At 41.1% G+C, this 20,327-nt stretch overlaps 1 protein-coding gene across 3 annotated transcripts in view; it reads left to right on the top strand.

The window, feature by feature from the left end:
• The first annotated feature begins 6,378 nt into the window (after positions 1-6,378).
• The window catches only part of OPN5 (opsin 5), a 38,833-nt gene continuing 24,884 nt past the window's right edge, over positions 6,379-20,327 (top strand). The window contains exons 1-3 of one of the 3 annotated variants that reach the window (XM_020796739.3): positions 6,379-6,649; positions 15,701-15,853; positions 16,757-16,945. In XM_020796739.3, the coding sequence (XP_020652398.2) occupies positions 15,715-15,853; positions 16,757-16,945 (328 nt within the window). In that variant the 5' untranslated portion in view covers positions 6,379-6,649; positions 15,701-15,714. The remainder of the gene's footprint in view (positions 6,650-15,700; positions 15,854-16,756; positions 16,946-20,327) is intronic. The other 2 variants (XM_020796740.3, XM_072976690.2) reach the window with 2 other exon arrangements.

The following is a 20,327-nucleotide window of genomic DNA, read 5'->3' on the forward strand; positions in this document are numbered from 1 at the left end:
TGAGAACCAGCACAGGGAGCTTTTAAGCTAAAAGAGGATGTGTCTTCTGATCTATTCCTGCATGAATTTCCCAAAGCAATTAAGTGCAATTCTAATGTTCAGCTTTTAGAATATTTTATTTCAATAGGCACATTTTGTTAGGCAAATGCAACACCAAACCTGTACTCTGACACTATAAATGCTCAATATTTACCATTGTCACTGCCCTGTGGGTTTTCATGGCAAAACTGGGATTTGAACCCAGGTCTGAGTCCTAGTCCAATAATATATTCATTACACCTCACTTGGTCTCAGAACATAGATTAGTGGAGGCTACATTTCCTTTAAAAACAAATAAAATCATAACAGTTCTTGAAAAGATAAAATATACCTGAATACAGCCCAAAAAAACTACAACAACCATAAAATATACAGTTGGGCAATGTGACAACCTAAATTCTAGAAACATCTTCATTGGGCTAGGTGGTTAAAAAATGTAGATAAAGGAAAAATAGGAAGTTTCAAAGTGAGATAAGATGTTATGGTAATTAGCTTGGGAAAACTTGAAAGACTGCATACGTGTGTGCTGTTTCAGTTGGTATTGATAATGGTAGTACCCGACTATGGGTTTTATTTCAGTTAAAATGTAATAATCATCATCTTCATCACTACCACTACCACCACCACCACCATCTTACAACTGCAGAGCTGAAAGGGACCCTATGGATCAAAGCCCTATGTGAAGAATAATAATAGCCACATGCTGTCAAGTCAATTCCAACGTGTGATGACCTTGCCTGGGGTTTTCTAGGTAGAGAATACTCAAAAGTGGTATAACATTCCCTTCTTCCTTGGGCATCCTGGGCTGTGCAGCAGTCAAATGTGGCATTTATCTACAATGTAAATAAGATTATAATATTGATCACCAAAGACAATGCTTTGTATTTCATTTATCCCTTTAGGGGTTTCTCGAGGACCACAGAGTTTAGACATTTCAGACCTTGGTGATCGTGCTCCCAATTTCAGGCCAATCTCCGATCTAGGACAACCAAGGCCAAGCTCACCTCAACAACCAAGGAAATCTATTTGGGAAGGAGGCCCATCAGACCTACTGATGGATCAATTCCACCAGTGGGGACTCATCCACTTTCTCCAGGGATAGAAATCCTCCACAACAGGCAGGTGGATCCTACATACAGAAGGATACCATATAGAATTTGCTCACCTCCAAAATGTGAGATTTTTATTTATTATAAATGTATTTTTTTATGCCACCTTTCTCCCAGTAAAGCTAATTTCTCAGTAAAGTGAAACAAAGCAAATGGAGAAAATGTGCATCTCATCACCGCTCCTGTCACAACCAAACATACTATAGCCCAACTGTAGTGGGCCCAGTCACGCTAACCCTTGTGGCCTGTCAATAGCAGAGGGAATTTCTTAAGGAATGACAGCAGCAGCTTTCCTCACCTCCCATAATTTGCCATTTGATAAATGTTTTGTGACTGTTGGGCAGCAGAATGTTCTTTGTTTACAAGTCTGATTTTTCCAGGGGTGTGTGGGGGGACTGCCTTCCCAAAATGCATCTTTTGAATACTAAGGTCATTTCAGCTCTCTTTGTTTACATGTCACATAAAGTCTGCCCCTTCACTTAGTCTGGGAGTAGGTGACTGGTCTGAGGATAGCCAAGGAACTTCCCACATTGCTCTATTCCATTCAGGTTTGATACTCTGTCCAGTATACTAGGCTGGCTCCCTGCTATTGGTTGCTCCCTTGCCCACATCTCCATGACTTTGCTCTGAAAATGAAGGAAATGTAGCAAATAAAGTACTGTTTTCTCTTTCTCTTGCATTTCGTTATTTGTTTACTGCATATATGTATATCCTGGCTTTCCATCAATGAGCTTGGGGCAGCACTTGTGGCTGTCCTTTTCCACACAATAGCCTTGTGATATCTCAGTCCAACATAGTTTGTGTGACTGGTTCAAACTCAACTTCGTGAGTTTCACAGTTGAGAGGGCATTTGAACTCTGATTTTTGAGTTCTATCTCAACACTAAACCACAATTGCTTCCTAGGAAGCAGCATCATTAAGCTGCGGGAGCTCATAGACTAGGATGGGGGCACACACATCCCTACCCCAGTCCATGTCATCAACTAAGGCTTTTCTTGTAACTGAAGTATTTGGATTTTCCACAATTTACTGCAAGCTGCTATTAAGGCAATACATCGGCCTTTTAAGTGTTCCATATTTTCAAATGAATTGGAACATGTTGTAATTCTGATGGGAACAAATGCTACTTCTGCCCTTCTCTGATACTGAATAAGAGTGTCAAGGAAGTATTGGAGTGCACTGGGCAAAGCAAGGGTACAACCAGCCTCCAAGGTCCTCACAGAGAAGAAAAACATAAGCCAACAGCTTCTTCCTTAAAGCTTATATTACATATGTACAGTCTTTACAAAATACTCCTGCAGCACGTCCTCTAGCAAGTCTCCAAACTCTCGACACTATATGTGTGTTCCTCCATACAACATATAGTGCATATGACCAATCAGGTAACATTGCCTCATCTAAGGTGATCTCATATTAATTACATCAGCCTTCTGCCTAGTCAGCATGACTCAGCTTTATGCACAGCTTTACAATATGGCTGATTAACAACTTCCTTTATACATTCAGTCTAAGATGTTAATTTCTCCTATTACAATCCTCGTAATTTCCTAATATCCCCTCCAAATATACATCTGTCCTGAATGTAGTCCCAATTGTTCCATGAATGCTCTGTGCTTCTGTATGCTCAGTGAATATATCCACTAAATTGTTTTCACTCTCACAATATTTTAACATAATTAATTTCTGCTTTACAGCTTCTCTTACATTACAAAATTTAATGTCAATGTTCTTTGTCCTGCACCTCATTCTCTCTGTTGCAGTCCTTCCAGTGAGCATTCAGGGTTGATTTCCTTCAAAATGGATAGGGTTGTTCTCCTTGTAGTCCAGGGGACTCTCAAGAGTCTCCTCTAGCACCACAACTCAAAAGCATCAATTCTTCGGTGGTTAGCCCTCTCACTTCCATACATTGCTACTGGGAAAACCATAGCTTTGACTATGCGGACTTTTGTTGGCAAGGTGGTCTCTCTGCTTTTTAAGATGCTATCTAGGTTTCTCATCACTTTCCTCCCAAGAAGCAGGTGAGTTTTAATTTCGTGGCTGCTGTCACCATCTGCAGTGATCATGGAGCCCAACAAAGTAAAGTCTGTCACTGCCTCCATATCTTCCCCTTCTATTTGCTAGGAGGTGATGGGACCAGTGGCCATGATCTTAGTTTTTTTGATGTTGAGCTTCAGACTATTTTTTTGCACTCTCCTCTTTCACCCTCATTAAGAGGATCCTTAATTCCTCCTCACTTTCTCTCATCAGAGTGGTATCATCTACGTATCGACGGTTGTTGATATTTCTTTCAGCAATCTTAATTCCAGATTGGGGTTCCTCCAGTCCTGCCTTTCACATGATGTAAATAATTACATTACCATTATTATACTCATATAGCATTATTATATGAGTAAATAATAACATTTGCATCCCTATATGACTTGATAGGGATTATTGAAAGTCAGTGGGATGACTCCTATGACTGGAATACAGCAATTGAAGTATATAAATTGTTCAAAAAGAACAGCAAGAATATAAAGGGAAATGGAGTTGCAGTATATGTCAAAAATATCCATCTCTGCACAGAAGTACAGGAGGAGGAGATTGGCTGTCCCATTGAGAGTGTCTGGATCTATCTAAGTGGGGCAAAACCAAAAGGAACATGGTATTTGGAGTTTATTGCTGACCACCCAATCAAGGAGAGGAGGCAGATGAAACTTTTGAAAAACAAATTGCAAGGATTTCAAAGAGACACAATGTAGAAGTAAAGGGAGATTTCAATTATCCGGATATGTATTGGGAGGCAAATTCTGCCAATTATGGCCCTTCCAAAAAATTCCTGGCTTGTGTGGCTGATAATTTGCTCCCACAAAAAGTGGAGAAAGAAACTAGAAGACTAGATATCCTTGACTTGTATTCCTCTACTGTATTCCTGCATTGAGCAGGGGATTGCACTTGATGGCCTTGTAAGCCACTTCCAACTTCACTTTTCTATTATTCTATGACTTGATTCTAACCAATAGAGAAGACTTTGTGGAGAAAATGGCAGTAAGGGGAAACTCTGTGTGAAAGCAAACATGCTTCATTAGAATTCTTGATTTCAAAGGAAACCAGACAGAGTGTAATACATATGTGCTGCGTTTTTAAAAAGCCAATTCTAATAAACTCAGAACAAAGATAAGTAAGGTTCCATGGCAGGAAATTCTAATGAGACAAGGACTCCAAGAAGGGTGGGAGTTTCTAAAAAAGGAAATTCTAAAGACAGAACTACAAACAATTCCAACAAGAAAAGGTGTGGGGCAGCAAAAAAAAAAAAGTCCTGTGTGGCTTCAGAAAGCTCAGAGAGGACCTGAAAATAAAAAAGGGTATGTATAGGAAATGAAAATTAGGCCAGGCAAAGAAGGAAGAGTATAGAAAAGTAGCAGGGGATTGCAAGGAGGGCATTAAGAAGGCAAAAAGCTGAGAATGAGCTGAGGTTAGCTAGAGATACTAAAAGCAACAACAACAAAAATACCATCATTCAGGTATGTGTGAATCAAAAGACAAAGAAAGTAAACAGTTATTCAGCTATTGACAAAGAAAAGGCAGAAATGTTCAATTCGTATTTTACCTCAGTCTTTTCCCAGAGGACAGACGATAACCTTCCAGACAAATGTGAAGTACAAATGGAGAGGATAAGATTGCAGCTGGAGATTGATTTAAAAAAAATAGTCGAGGAATACCTTATTATCTTGAATAAATTCAAATCTCCAGGTCTGTACTATGAGTCAAAGCTAGTACAACCAGTGTGGTGTAGTGGACAAAATAGGAGTCTGGAAACCCAGGTTTAAATCCCTGCTTTGCTGTGGAAGTGCACTTGGGCATGGTGTGCCTTAAGCTACTCCTTAAATATCTCTCATAGCTTGAAAGCCCTGTTAGGGTTGCTCTAAATTGAATGTGACTTGTTGACATATAACAAAAACAAAGCTAACAGGTGTGTTTCAAATATTTCTCTTTACCCTTTCTACTTGGATTTTTAAAGTGCAAAGAAATATAATTAGTTTTTATAGCACATGGAAAATACTTTTTTAAAAACCTCATTGAATCTTACAGGTGAAATTATACTTCCCTCACCTGTTTTTGTTATCAATCATCAATACATTGAAAATCTACTTGTTTGCCTCTACCGGAAACAAAGAGGAACATCGTTTCAGTGTGAAGTCAAGAAATACGTGTTTATTAGAGTCTTTGAGGGTTCAGTATCATGGGTTGTAGGGGTTTTAGTAGAATAGATTTGGATGTTTTTAATGTTTAAATGTTTTAATTTCATATTTTAAATTGTTTGATTTTATATTGTTTAAAAATCTTATTTACAGCCGTTTCATACAGTTTTGCAATCTGCCCTGACAGCCTGTGATACAGGGCAGACTATAAATATTTTAAATAAATAAGTAAATATGCTCTTCCTAATCAGCCCTGTTTGTAGATTTTGCATATTTTCTAAAAACCAGAGGAACCAACGCAAATTTTTAATTAAACCATATAGGAAAAATAAAACCACTTGCACGTCATATTAAATCACTGGTAGTTCTATCCCCTCGACTGGGTTGTGCGGCACCACAAATGCCTCCTTTACCTCCAGAAAACCTGTCCTTTCTACCTTGAGAGGACTGACTGACACAGGGCGAGGAACCAGCTCCTGCTTTTTCTTCAGGCACTCTTCAGGCACTCTTCCCCTATTCGGGACGAAAAATGGTTTCACTGCATTTCCAGAAGGACTAACGAACATGAGTTTCCAGATGGAGACTCCGGTCTCTGCAAAGGAACCAGATTCTAGTCCCGGCGAATAATTTTGAGAAGACCCTCCCCTTGGAAGCAGCTCGCTTCAAGACAGCTCTTGGAATCCCATTTCACTGGGGGGGGGGTGGGTTTTGGGGGGGGCACCGTGGATTTTAAACGTGGCTCGGTTTTTGTAGAAACGAACAGACTCGGGAGAGTCCCATCGAGAATTTTCCTTCCCACACACTCTATGAACTCTTCCAAGTCCAACCGGGATTCTTCAGGAGAGCGTGCCTTGCGGATAGAAGCCGAGAGAGGGCTCCGCGACTCAAGAAACGCCTGATCCTTTGGCGGGGGTGGGTGGGAGCATCTCTCTCTGTCTCTGCCCGACTCGCCGCTGCCTCTCAACTCCCAGACGGGGCTGTTGGTCTTGTCTGAAGGACTCCGGCTTGCGGGGGGTGGGGGTGGGGGTGGCGGCGTTGTCTCAAAGGGCTCCAGCTGTTAAACGCCGGGCTCGCCCCTGGCGGCAGGGAATTGGGGGGGGGCGGGGGGAGAGAGAAAGGCACGAAGCAGCGAAGCAACCGGGGAGCAGGAGGACGTCGCGCCGATCTCGGAGCCCGAGGAAGCCCAGCCACCAGTCCCGCGTGGCGCATCCCTCTCGCCGCGCTGTCAGCCGGACTGGAGAAGCCACAGAGGAAGAACTGCCTCTAATCTGGGCATCGCTTGGAAGGGAATGTCTGCCTCTGTACCACACAAGCCTTGAGGTAATTGCCCGGTTCTTCTACAACTTAACGGCATGCATAAAGTTTTTGTTTGTGTGATGTGTAGATTTCCAGTGGGCGAGGTCGTTTTGAGCTGCCGCTCTGCTATGTTCGAAAAGGAGCTCCTAACTTAAGGAGGAATGTTTTACAGAGCTGGTTTTTGCGCCGTTGACTGATTACACCCCTCACTGAGAATTGCAAATCTGAACTGAAAGGCTGCTGGAGATCTAAGGATCCTTGTTTTGTCCTGTTTGACTTTTTAAATTAAGATTCTCTTACAGCTTAGTGATGAATTGAGGGTTTCTCATCTGCCTGAATGTTTTTAGCGCACTGTTTGTCCAAGCACAATGGCAAGGCACGATCCAGTCCAAACTGAGTGCTATTGGTTTGAGTTGAAGAAAGTTGCACAATACCCACCACCTTTAGAAGAAGGTGGAGCTTTGTTTACTTGTAAACTGCTGGAATTGATTACTCTGTTTTAAATAAAGGTGGTGTAGTAACAAGGCCATTTGCTAGTTGGTTACAGGACTGGAGTCAGTAGGATCTGATCTACCGAGTAGGCAGGGCAGTGTCTCCATCTAACTTTAACAGCTCTCCTCTGATTTTTTTCCTCCCCCCCCAAAAAAGGGGGCTCTCTGAGTAACATTTACGAGGGTGCTGATGGAGTTTCTGAAGAAAGAACAGCCGAGGAAGTTTTACTCTGCCATCCCAGTTGCATACACTTTACAGCACAATTCTGTATGCATGTGTCATTGTTCTCGTTTAGCCATGTCCGACTCTTCGTGATCCCATGGACCAGAGCACACCAGGCCCTCCTGTCTTCCACTGCCTCCCGGAGTTGGGTCAAATTCATGTTGGTTGCTTCAGTGACACTGTTCAACCATCTCGTCCTCTGTCGTCCCCTTCTCCTCTTCCCTTCACACTTTCCCAACATCAAGGTCTTTTCCAAGGAGTCTTCTCTTCTCATGAGATGGCCAAAGTATTGGAGCCTCAGCTTCAGGATCTGCTCTTTCAGTGAGCACTCAGGGTTGATTTCCTTCAAAATAGATAGGTTTGTTCTCCTTGCAGTCCAGGGGACTCTCAAGAGTCTCCTCCAGCACCACAATTCAAAAGCATCAATTCTTTGGCAGTTAGCCTTCTTTGTGGTCCAGCTCTCAATTCCATACATTGCTATTGGAAAAACCATAGCTTTGACTATGCGGACCTTTTTTGTCAGCAAGGTGATGTCTCTGCTTTTTAAGATGCTGTCTAGGTTTCTCATCGCTTTCCTCCCAAGAAGCAGATGTCTTTTAATTTCGTGTGCCTTAAGCTACTTAATTTTAATATAGGTAAAACAAATTAAAATGTTAAGATAATTAGAATATTTTTGATCGGAAGTGAGCTACTTCAATAGTGTTGTCTCAGCTTATTGCAAGATTGTCTTTTGTGCACATGGTGGGACATAAATTGCATGCTAAGGTCAAAATCCTGTTTCAGCTGTTATATGGTATTGCAATATGCATTCAAGATTTTAATTGAGCTGTTGAAAGTATACTCTCAAACCTGTTGCACTCATTCTTTGCTCAGGTGCGTTTCATCTGCAAGACTATGATTAGAGGCTGGCCTCGTATCTGTAGAGAGTAGACCTTTGTCTCTTGCCTTTTGGTATTGGTTAAAAGTTCTGTAATGCGGACCCATCCATCAGTCACCTTTATTGCTTGAGAAAATATGTTTTCATAAGCTCTTATTTTAAATTATTCTTATTAGGTTTTTCTATAGTTTTTCTCTCCCCCCAGGATCATCTTACTATTAAACCCATCTTAGAACAATGAATCAAAGACATGGATTTACAATAATCTCGACCAAATGCCCACTGATCTTGCTCACTAACATATTTTCCTAAACTTTGAGTTTTCCAAGCATGCTGGTTATTTACTATCACCAAATATCGGCATGCTTTCTCTAGGGTTATATTCAACTGTTTCCTTTCAGCAATACTGGAAGGGCAGTACTGTAGCTTCCCTTATGAAGACTGGCTATATGCCAGTGGAGATGAAGTACAAATTTCTCTGCCCATTATGAGAAAATGTTCTGGAAGGCCATTCACATAGTATCTGGAGTATCTGTTGGCAGGAATAACCCAAATAATTACAATATCTGTAGCTACGTTCTTGTTTTATATTATAAGATCTTGTAAAAAGATGGTATTAAATGATTGCTTTCCCCCTAATTTGTGTATCTTTGAATGATTACTTACTATTTTGTTTGTATTGCTCTATTGTTTTAATTTGGGTCTGTAACTTCCTAATAAAGACACTGCGAGCATATAACATACCCACTTAGCATTTCCTCATTGTAGCCAAAAGTTAATAGGAAAACTTCGTTGTCATTTAGTCGTTAAGTCGTGTCCGACTCTTCGTGATCCCATGGACCAGAGCACACCAGGCCCTCCTGTCCTCCACTGCCTCCCAGAGTTGGGTCAAATTCATGCTGGTAGCTTCGATGACACTGTCCAACCATCTCATCTTCTGTCGTCCCCTTCTCCTCTTGCCTTCACATTTTCCAAACATCAGGGGCTTTTCCAAGGAGTCTTCTCTTCTCATGAGATGGCCAAAGTATTGGAGCCTCAGCTTCAGAATCTGTCCTTCCAGAGAGCACTCAGGGCTGATTTCCTTCAGAATGGATAGGTTTGTTCTCCTTGCAGTCCAGGGGACTCTCAAGAGCCTCCTCCAGCACCACAATTCAAAAGCATCAATTCTTCGGCAGTCAGCCTTCTTTATGGTCCAGCTCTCACTTCCATACATTGCTATTGGAAAAACCATAGCTTTGACTATGCGGATCTTTTTTGTCGGCAAGGTGATGTCTCTGCTTTTTAAGATGCTGTCTAGGTTTCTCATCGCTTTCCTCCCAAGAAGCAGGTATCTTTTAATTTTGTGGCCCCATCTGCAATGATCATGGAGCTCAAGGAAGTTAAATCTGTCACTGCCTCCATATTTTCCCCTTCCATTTGCCAGGAGGTGATGGGACCCGTGGCCATGATCTTAGTTTTTTTTGATGTTGAGCTGCAGACCGTTTTTCGCACTCTCCTCTTTCACCCTCATTAAGAGGTTCTTTAATTCCTCCTCACTTTTTGCCATCAGAGTGGTATCTGCATATTGGAAGTTGTTGATATTTCTTCCCCCAATTTTAATTCCGGCTTGGGATTCCTTCAGTCCAGCCTTTCACATGATATATTCTGCATATAAGTTAAATAAGCCGGGGGACAATATACAGCCTTGTCGTACTCCTTTCCCAATTTTGAACCAATCAGTTGTTCCATGACCAGTTCTAACTGTTGCTTCTTGTCCCACGTATAGTTTTCTCAGGAGATACGTAGATAAGGTGGTCAGGCACTCCCATTTCTTTAAGGACTTGCCATAGTTTGCTGTGGTCCACACAGTCAAAGGCTTTTGCGTAGTCAATGAAGCAGAAGTAGATATTTTTCTGGAACTCTCTGTTTTCTCCATAATCCAGCGCATGTTAGCAATTTGTGTGCATTTAGTCAGTAGTAAATCACAGTTCCAGACACAAGTAAGACAACAGGACTTATTCCCAGATAAGTGAATATAATATTGTAACCTTAAAATACCAAAACACATTTTGATCACACCAGCACTTCTCTGACCTTCTGGATATAAAATCCTTTTCATTAAAACAAAATATCCAAAAATTAAAAATAGCTGTGCATAACTCAGATGTCTCCAGCACAAAGAAAAGTGGAAAAAGTACACTATTTTTCTTAGTTTGTGTGTTTCTTTCTATTTACTGTGTTGATTTGTCAGAAATGTATGCGTATAATTTTTTAAAGTTGAAGACTCCAGCTCTAGACTTTGGCAGCAGGATGATCCGTGGCTCTGAACTGAGCTCCACAACAGCGTTGTCATATAAGCCTTATGAGGAAAGGCTGAAAGAATTGAGCATGATTAGCCTTGAGAAAAGAAGACAGAGGGGTGATATGATAACATTTTTCAAATATTTGAAAGGCTGTCATACGGAGGCGGGGCAGGATCTGTTCTCAATCATCCCTGCATGCAGGACAGGCAACAATGGGCTGAAGTTATAGGAAGCCTGATTTTGGTTGAATATCAGGAACATTTCTAGAGCAGTATAGCTGTGGAACCAATTACCTTGAAAGGTGGTGAGTGCTCCAACACTGGAGGCATTCAAGAGAAACTTAAGACAACCACATGGCAGATCTCTTTTGGTTTGTATCCCTGCATCAAGTAGACTCAACAGCATATGGCATACATAAGTGTATGAAAAGCTAGTTTGCCTTTGCTTTCCAAAGCCCTTGAATATTTATGGTCCCACAGTACTGTAAAGATGCTGTCCGATATAGTGGACACACTTTCTAGGACTCAGGAGATCTGGCGTCATATCTCTGCATGACCATGAAAACTCATAGGGGTTGCAATGGTAAACCATTCCTTGAAACTTTCACAAACCTTGAAAGCTCTATTAGGGTTGGCATAAGTTGAAAGCAACTTGATGGCACATAAGAGCATCAACAACAGTATTGTAAAATACTGCACCTGCACTTGTGAGTATGCCAATGCACTGACAGATGTGTTCCCACTATTGGGATGTGGTAATGCTTTCTAAATATTTAAATATCTGTCCTAAACCAAATAATGTTTTCCCCAGCTACTGGAGGCGAGGCAAAAACCCTCTCTAAGAAATGTCACCCATATTTGCTCTCAGGTGAAATAGGGTTCAAAAGAAGTCCCAAGCTTACAATGCTGCATGTCTTCCCCCAGACCATTTGTCTGCCTTGCTGCCTTCCCCTCTGTGGGGCCTAAAAGTGCCCCCTCCCCCCGTAGAAATATAGACTGTAAGCAGGAGGGCTGTTTTCGACTTATACTCTTCCACAAGGCAGCAACTAGAACCCCAAAGTACCTGCGGCTGCAGGACCACAAAATATAGTCAATAATCAGCCCATCTAAAAAAGTAAAATGGAATTTTTCCCCCAAGAAAAGATTTTACAAAAGGTCTACTTAATATGATACAAAATGGTTTAAAATTCTGAATACAATGAGGTGAAATGATCTTATGGAACCAGCCCTGCCCTTTTTACCTTCCTTTTTTATTTAAGATAATCACCTGCTCTCAATAAAACACACTTGATCAATATCAGTTAAGATTAACAATAACCTGATCCAGTAATGCTGTATTTTATCATGAATGTCAATTTATCTTGAATGTATTTTATCATGAATGTTAATTCTTTAAGACTGCTCACAGCCTCAAAGCAAGACTGATTAAGCTGATGAACATTTCCTTCTTTAGGTGTCTCTGCTGCATACAGCCTTTAATAAGACTATAGAAATACACTTACAATGTCACTCTAAATTTTAACCTAGATATAAACATTCAGTTAATCATCATCCATCATATTAGAACATCACAAGTGGGAGGGCCCTATGGATTAATGAGTCCAGTCTCTGTCAGGGACACACAGTGGGGAATTGGCTCCAGATACCTAAGCCATTGAGCTGTCCAGCAGTGAGGGGATCATATTGACCCCTGCACAAAATTTATTCAGTGAAAGCTTCTTGCTTTCTATTCCAAAAATGTATATCTCACAAATTCCAAAAACCTATCTTCTTCTAAAGTTTATTTGAGGTGATTCTCCCCCCCATAAAGCTTCTAACTATTACAGGAGCATGCTATTTATTTAACTTATCCAATTCTCTTGCTTCTGAAAGAATTCTCCAGTTTCCTAGATCTACACCTGAAGGGAGACATAATACCATGCATGCTATTATAGATACTTTCCATGCTTTGTAAGCTTGTTTATTCCTGGCGTGATATGATTCTGGTATTGTTCTGGAAGTATTATTCTAATCTAAATCCTTTTAATGTCAAACCACTAATATTTTTAACTTCTAGAACTGAGTATTGTTCATCTTGCTTGGAATACTCCTAATAGAAAAGACACACCTCTAGTGTAGAAAATGAATGATCTGTTATTGTGTAAGTGTTACCAACTGCAGACTGTTGAATTTTTGAAAAACGTTGTTGTTATTTTGTTCCATGAAAAGATTTCCACTTCATGGCGATCCTGGGAATTAATGATTATTAAAATAATATATTTTATAAAACATAAACATTTAGGGCTGAGTCAATAATTATACTCAAACTGCAAATGTATAAGGCAAGCACAATCCCTCTCAACACGGTGGTATCTCTGTTTGTTTGTCTTAATCCATTCCATGACCAACACAAGACACTAGTTTGAACTATGATTTTTTGTTGGATTTAGATGAGAGATACAGCTGGCTGTCATTGGCATGCTGGTGGCACTGAATCCCTTGGACTTCAGACAACCTTTCTGAATAATTTTGTGACTGAGTCAGATAGTGTCAAAATGGAACCCTTAGAGACCCCACGGGACAATGGCCATATCATGAAATAGAAGTTCCTCAATCTCACTTTACGAAAATAAAGACTTGAGCTATCATAAAGCAGTGTCCCTAGGTCCCATCCCAGCAAGATAGGCCAGAAGGGTATTGTGGCTGGTAGTGCAGGAAGCGATGAGGTCTCTAGATAAGCCAGCTGTGACGTTCACCTCTATGAAGCACCTACTTTTTGTGCCCTCATAAAGGTTCCAGTCTTTGTTCCATTCACTGCCACCAGTGGATTACCTCTATCCACAATATAAAAGACTTTTGTCCAAACACTTGTCTGGTAAATGCAAACAAAACTTATTTATTGAAGTGTAGCGAAGTTAATAATAATCACATAGGTTCTTCAGATGTACATACTATATTCTTGCCATATAAGTAATTTCCACCTTCTCTATTTATTTTAACCAGTCTCTAACTCAATCTCTTTCTCTTCTGACTCTATGACACTTGACTAACTCTCTCTCATCAACTCACTCTGACTGACTCCTCCTCTCAGAGTCCGCCTTTTAACCTCTCTCTTGGCTCCGCCTCTCCACCATATTTGCCTAGTAAATGAATAATACATGACTTATTTTGCACAACAAGGGGTATTTTGCACAATGCTGCTGATTGTCCTGCAGAGTAGAGATGGGCACAAACTGAACCATGAACCAGAAGCAGAACACAAACTGGGCTGGTTCATGGTTCAGTTCTGCCAAAATGGAGCCCTGGACATTTTTCCTCTTGATGCTTTGTTTTTCTTCAGCAAAATAGGGTTCCGGCTCCCCCCCTGCCCCCATCATCTTCTTACCTTGTTTTGAAGCTGCCACCAGCACCTCTGCCACTAGCAGGCCTGGCTCTTTGTATGGAAGCTGGGCCTGCTGCCTGTGCACATGTGCCTGCCACTCAGCTACCCTGGCATGACTGTGAATTGACTCATTTTTCAGGGGAGTTCATGATAGTTCATGGTTTGTGGTGTGTAGATAGCCATTGACCACGAACTGTCATGAACCACTTGTTTTCCAGTTCAGGCTCATCTCTATGTTAGTGTGGGGCCAATTCCAAAGGCTTGATATGGCGTATTGCCTCTCCTGAAGCTTGGAGTCGGATTCGGATAATGAAGCTTCCAAGAGCACTCTGTTAGGGAAAAACAAGTTACACAGAGCCTCTTATCTGGTAGCTTCAAATCCTCCCCTTAATTAGCAGAGTAAAGACACGGACATGTGAGAAAATATACATGGTGAGAGTTCTGATATGACTTATAATATTATATATTAGACTTGGTCAGACATATCTACATGGCAACATATACATTGGCATAGAATATCTCAGAGCAGCATGACATTCACATAAATAAAGTAACAACCACCAGACTCACAACTGAGTGGTGAAGTGCTGTTCTCACACTCTTGCTTAAATAGTGAGAGCAGCCTATCACTGTAGACATAGCAGCTGAACATGGTCAACAAGCATTACATCAGCTTGTCCCATCTGAATGCTATAAGTCATCCATTGACTTGATGTTGCAGGCATGGCTTTTCATTCTTACTACAATATTAAATTTAACCCCTTGTTCACTTAAAGGAACAAATCCTGACACTCTACTCTAGAGCAATCTCTGTACTGTATCTAGAATGGAAATGAGTATGAATAATTCACCTTTTACAAAAATTGCTTGAGCTAAGATGCTCCTGCACATTCCAAAACCTTACCCAAGACTGGAATGTTACTGGAGTGGCAAAGGTTCAAAGAGAGTGGTATCAGCATTCTCTTTATGGGAATGATGGGATGGTACCCTGTTGTAACTGCTATACTGGATCCCTTGACTTGATCCCACCCCTTCACAGAAGAATCCACTGCCACCTCTGCCCTGGCCAGTGCAGCCACCAAGGCTTTAATCATGGTGAATTGTCCACTGCTTTATTCCTCCCATTTATCATTTTCTAAGACTTTTATGTGCAGCATCTCCTCCTATCTTCATCCTTCTCTAAGTTAAATCTTAAACATGACATTGCTCACTAGGATTGTTCTGCCTGCTAATGAATTAGTTTAAAACAAATGAGTTGATTACATCAAGGTAAACAATTTCAGAACCTTTTATGCTCAAATGGCTTGTGGTCCAGGAGTGAGGGGATTCTCCTTGCTGTTCGGAGGTGAGGTAAGGTAAAGGTTCCCCTTGACATTTAGTCCAGTCATGTCCAACTCTAGGGCACCATGTTCATCCCCACCTCCAAGCTGTAGAGACAGCATTTGTCCGTGGCCAGCGCAACTAGACAGGGAACACTGTTACCTTCCCACTGTGGTGGTACCTATTTATCTACTCGCTTTTGCATGCTTTCAAACTGCTGGGTTGGCAGGAGCTGGGACAAGCGATGGGAGCTCACTCCGTTGTGTGGGTTTGATCTTACGACTACTGGTCTTCTGACCTTGCAGCACTGAGGCTTCTGTGGTTTCACCCGCAGCGCCACCATGTCCCACATTTGGAGGTGAGACACAACCCTAAATAGCCTCCAGGCTGCCCCTGCTTTCCTGACATTTAGGTAAGGAACTTGAGATGCTTCCCAGAATTTAGTTGAATTGCTTTTTTTTAAAAAAAAGATTTTGAACATTATGCCAGGGATGAGTCATTAAATGTTATTTTGCTTCTCAGATACTAATACTTATATGGCTGGAATGGACCCAGAACAAAATGTTTCATCCCAAGGTGAATATGTTCCTCACTACCAGCAAGATGAAGACCCTTTTGCATCAAAACTCGCAAAAGAAGCTGATATAGTAGCTGGAGTGTACTTGTTGATGATTGGTAAGATTCACAAATTCTTTCAATAAGCTTGTTGTGTAGTCTCTGGGTATTTACTACTTATACTCACATATGAAAAAAAATTAAACATGCAGGACTCTGGCAGGTGTCTTGTTTAAATATGGTCATGTTGACTGTGCCTGCATTGTGGGCATGGCTTGGGCTGTGCTGCTGTGCTCATTCTGCAGTCATAGCTGCTAAGGGCTTGGTTTAAATAAGATGCCAGCTGTGCAGTTATTTGACCCATCTGGTATCACCTCCCATATCCCCCATGTCTGAACACTGTTCCGTTCAGACAAAGGCACATGTTTATTTACTTACTTAGTATAAACATGTATCCCTTGCCATCCAAAAGAAACTTCCAATAAAATACAATGGATAAGCAATACATATAATAACACAGTACACAAAACATACAAAAGCTGATAAGAGAACCAAGGTCTCCATCACTAAAATCAAGCTTACTCTTCAAATGCTGCAACAATGAAAATTACTTTACCTGGCTAAAAAGGGACATTCAAGGAACCACCTTACTTGAGGGAGTTACTCCATACGCAGGATGCCTCCTGTGAGAAAGCCCATGCCTGGACTACAGCCTGCTGTAATGAAATTGAAAGGACAGGCCAGAATTCACTCATGTGGATGTAGGTAGGTAGTCTCAAAGGTACCTTGGCCACAAGCTGTTAAGGGCTTTGAAGATGTGTACCAGGACTATGATTTGAACTTGGAACCAAACTGGGAACCAGTAGTATTCATTCCCAGTGCCCAGTGAGTGTTCTTAGAGGTGTATTTTTCACCTTCTGCACTTTGTGAACCATAAAAATGAAAAGCAGCCTCACATGTCATGCATTACAGTAGTCAATTCTGGAGGTGATGGATAATTGAAGCCAGAATATCTCTGTCCAGGAAAGGTCAAAATTGGTGCAGCAACCGAAAATTGCGAAAGAGGCTTCTTGCCACGGAGGCAACACGCCTCCAGTGACAACGTGGGATCTAGGAGCAACCCCAAGCTGCAGACTTGTTCTTATAGGGGGAGTGCAACCCCTAACCAGAAGCAGTTGAGCATCAGGGTCCTGGACACTTCTACTATAAGGGGTGAGTAGTATATATATAAAATTTATTCCTTAAAAGGAAGAGATGGAGGGAAGTTTAATAAAGAATATATATGAATACTCTTTTATGTATACAGCTCTTATCTGAAAAATAAAAAAATTATGTTTTATACATCTGTAATAGCTATTACAAAATAATACATACGTCATCAAATGCTGATTCAGTATGCTAAAACAATAACTGGTTTTATTTCGTAGTTTAATAAAATCATAGACTCATAGAATTCTGATTCCATTTTCAGTTGGAAGGGATCTTTAAAGGTTATCAAGTCCTAGGCCTTGCTCAATGCAGGAATCTAAATTAAAGCAGATCTGACGGATGGTTGTCCAATTTTCTCTTGAATGCCTCCTGCGCTGGAGAGCACACTCCCTCCTGATGTAATTGATTCCTTTGTCAAACTACAGCTAGGAAGTTGTGTTTTTTTTGTTTTTGTTTTTTAATGATAGTCAAACAAAATCTGACTCTCTATAACTTGAGCCCATTATTACATGTCCTGCAGTCTGGAATGATCAAGAACAGGTCCTGCCCCTCCTCTGTATGACAACCTTTCAAATATTTGAAGAGTACTATCCTGTCTCCCCTCAGTCTTCTTTTCTCAAGGCTAAACATGTCCAGTCCTTTTAGCCTTTCTTCTTGGTTTTCAGTCCCATGAGTATCCTTCTTGTCCTCATCAGAACTTGTTCCAGTTTGTCATTATCCTCGTTAAAGTGAGGTGTCCATTACTGGGGACAGTACTCTAGATGAGACCTAAACAGTACCAAATAGAGGGGAACTAGGACTTCACAAAATTTGGAGACAATACTTCTGTTAATGAATTCTAAAATAGCATTTGCCTTTTTTGCAGCCACATTGCACTGTTGGCTCATATTTAGCTTGTGATTAGAACAATTCCATGATTGTTCTCGTTTGCAGTACTACTGAGCCTAGTATCTTCCATCTTTTATATGTGTATATATCATGACTATCTCTTTCGCTCAATCTAGCTGCCATCTTGTAAGCCATTGGTGTCAAACTAAATTTCATCTTGGGCCACATCGGCATTATGGTTGCTCTCATAGAGCCAGCTGTATCTGTAAGACTATATAAATGTATCTACTCTTTATCATATTAAATATAATCTTCCTCATTTGATTATTACTGGTTTTAGTAATAATGTAATAACTAGCTCTGAAAGGAAATGTCTAAATAAAATAATAATAAAATAAAGTATGATCGAAGTCTAGAAATAATGGCAAGCAAATATTCAAGTGTACAACTATTGTACAATTTATTGAAAAGTGAGTTTAAGTAACTGAAAGATAATTGCTGTGAACAAAAAAAGGTGAATGCGGAAGTCAATCTGCTGCGTCAAGTTGGGGTGTTAACCCCTTTTTTTATTCCGAAGTGCGAGGTATAGATACAAGCACTTTTGGGGTTGTCCCTTTTATCAGCCTGCAATCTGCAGGGGTGCAGTAAAGCACGCCCCCATAGACACTGTCTGGCAAGGGCATGGGCCCCGTTTGCCATCCACATGTCACTTGCGGCTGTGTAGAGCCAGTCACTGGGGAGTCTGCCATAGATGATCCACTTGCCAGGTGGAGCGCGGCTGGCCTGCAGGGTGCTGGGTGCTGCTGTGCTGGTTGGACTGAGCAGTGTGCACCCAGTGTAAGCATTAAATTCTGGTGTGTGTGTGTGTGTGTGTGCACGGGGGGTGTTGGCAGCACACATGTGTGTTTTGATCCAGAAGCAGAGGCTTCACTCATAGTTCCCAGGTCTCTAATGTGGATGAGCCGGTTTCAGAAACATGAGGTACACAAAAATGGCCACCATGAACATTCAAGACATCTACAGTGGTGCCTCGCTAGACAGTTACCCCGCATGATGATTTTCACTAGATGACGATTTTGACAGCTCCCTCTGCACTCGCAAAACAGGTGTTTTCGGGATCTAAGCTTCGCAAAACAGCTATTTAAACAGCTGATTGGCGGTTCGCAAAGTGGCTTTCCTATGGCCGATCTTCGCTAGACAACGACGATTCTTCCCCATTGGAACGCATTAAACAGGTTTCAATGCATTCCAATGGGGAAATGCTTTTCGCTAGACAATGATTTCGCTAAACAGCAATTTCAGTGGAACAGATTATCATCATCTAGCGAGGCACCACTGTATCTGCTAATGCTAGCAGTGGCATATTGTTGCCCATGGGTAAGCAAACCCAGCGTGCAGAGGACAGAGGAGAGAAATGTATACTGTGTACTGCACTGTAGCAGGGTGGCCCTCTGTCCTTGCAACACTACGAGGACCACATGCCACATGTGTTGTAAGCCCCACCCAGAGATAACAATCTGAGTATACTCTGCTGAAACTTTTTATGATGAAACACTTTTGACACTCATAGATGCAACTCAAAACATACTGACACACAATGTGTAGTGTAATTAACATCCCTTAGAACAGTGGTTCTTAACCTTGGGTTACTCAGGTGTTTTTGGACTGCAACTCCCAGAAGCCTTCACCACCAGCTGCACTGGCTGGAGTTTCTGGGAATTGCAGTTCAAAAACACCTGAGTAACCAAGGTTAAGAACCACTGCCTTAGAACACCAGCTCTTCACTCTTGTTTCCAGAACCCAAATGTACTTTTTTCCATGGTAAAGATAGCATTAAAAGCCTGAGTAGCTATAGGATGGCTTGATCGGTAACTGTAACTCCTCCAAAATAGCCAAAATGTCCCAATCATAGAAAGGGAAGAAGTTCATTACAGTAAATTGAGATTTTCTTCTTGTAATTATTTTCAAATGACCACTTTAAATTTGCTATCTAGTTCCATTGTAGCATTGTCTTTTATGAGTGGAGAACTGTCTTCTTCTTCTTCTTCTTCTTCTTCTTCTTCTTCTTCTTCTTCTTCTTCTTCTTCTTCTTCTTCTTCTTCTTCTTCTTCTTCTTCTTCTTCTTCTTCTTCTTCTTCTTCTTCTTCTTCAGCCACCAGCTGTGGTTTAAATTTGTTGCCACCAGTTTGACATAACTTTAATCTGCTTCCTGCCAGTGTGATCACTTCATCCAAAGCAAAGGACACTCGTTGAAATATCTGTTCTCCTCAAGCAAGTGCCCTTTGTCTCCAAAGTGTTCCTTTTCCTTTCTTTTCTGCTCTGCTCTGGAGCAGGCATTTTATTTATTTATTTTATTTATTTATTTAATTTATATGCCGCCCACTCTACCCAAAGGTCTCTGGGCAGCTTACAACAATTAAAATTCAACACAATAAAATATAAAATGATTAAAATACGATTAAAATACAAATTAAAATTTAAATTGCCATCATCAAGACCCACAGTTAATGTTATTTCAATTTTCTAGAGCAGTGGTCCCCAACCTTGGGCCTCCAGA

The sequence above is a fragment of the Pogona vitticeps genome, chromosome 1 (assembly GCF_051106095.1).
Source record: "Pogona vitticeps strain Pit_001003342236 chromosome 1, PviZW2.1, whole genome shotgun sequence".
NCBI classification, from domain to species: Eukaryota; Metazoa; Chordata; class Lepidosauria; order Squamata; family Agamidae; genus Pogona; species Pogona vitticeps.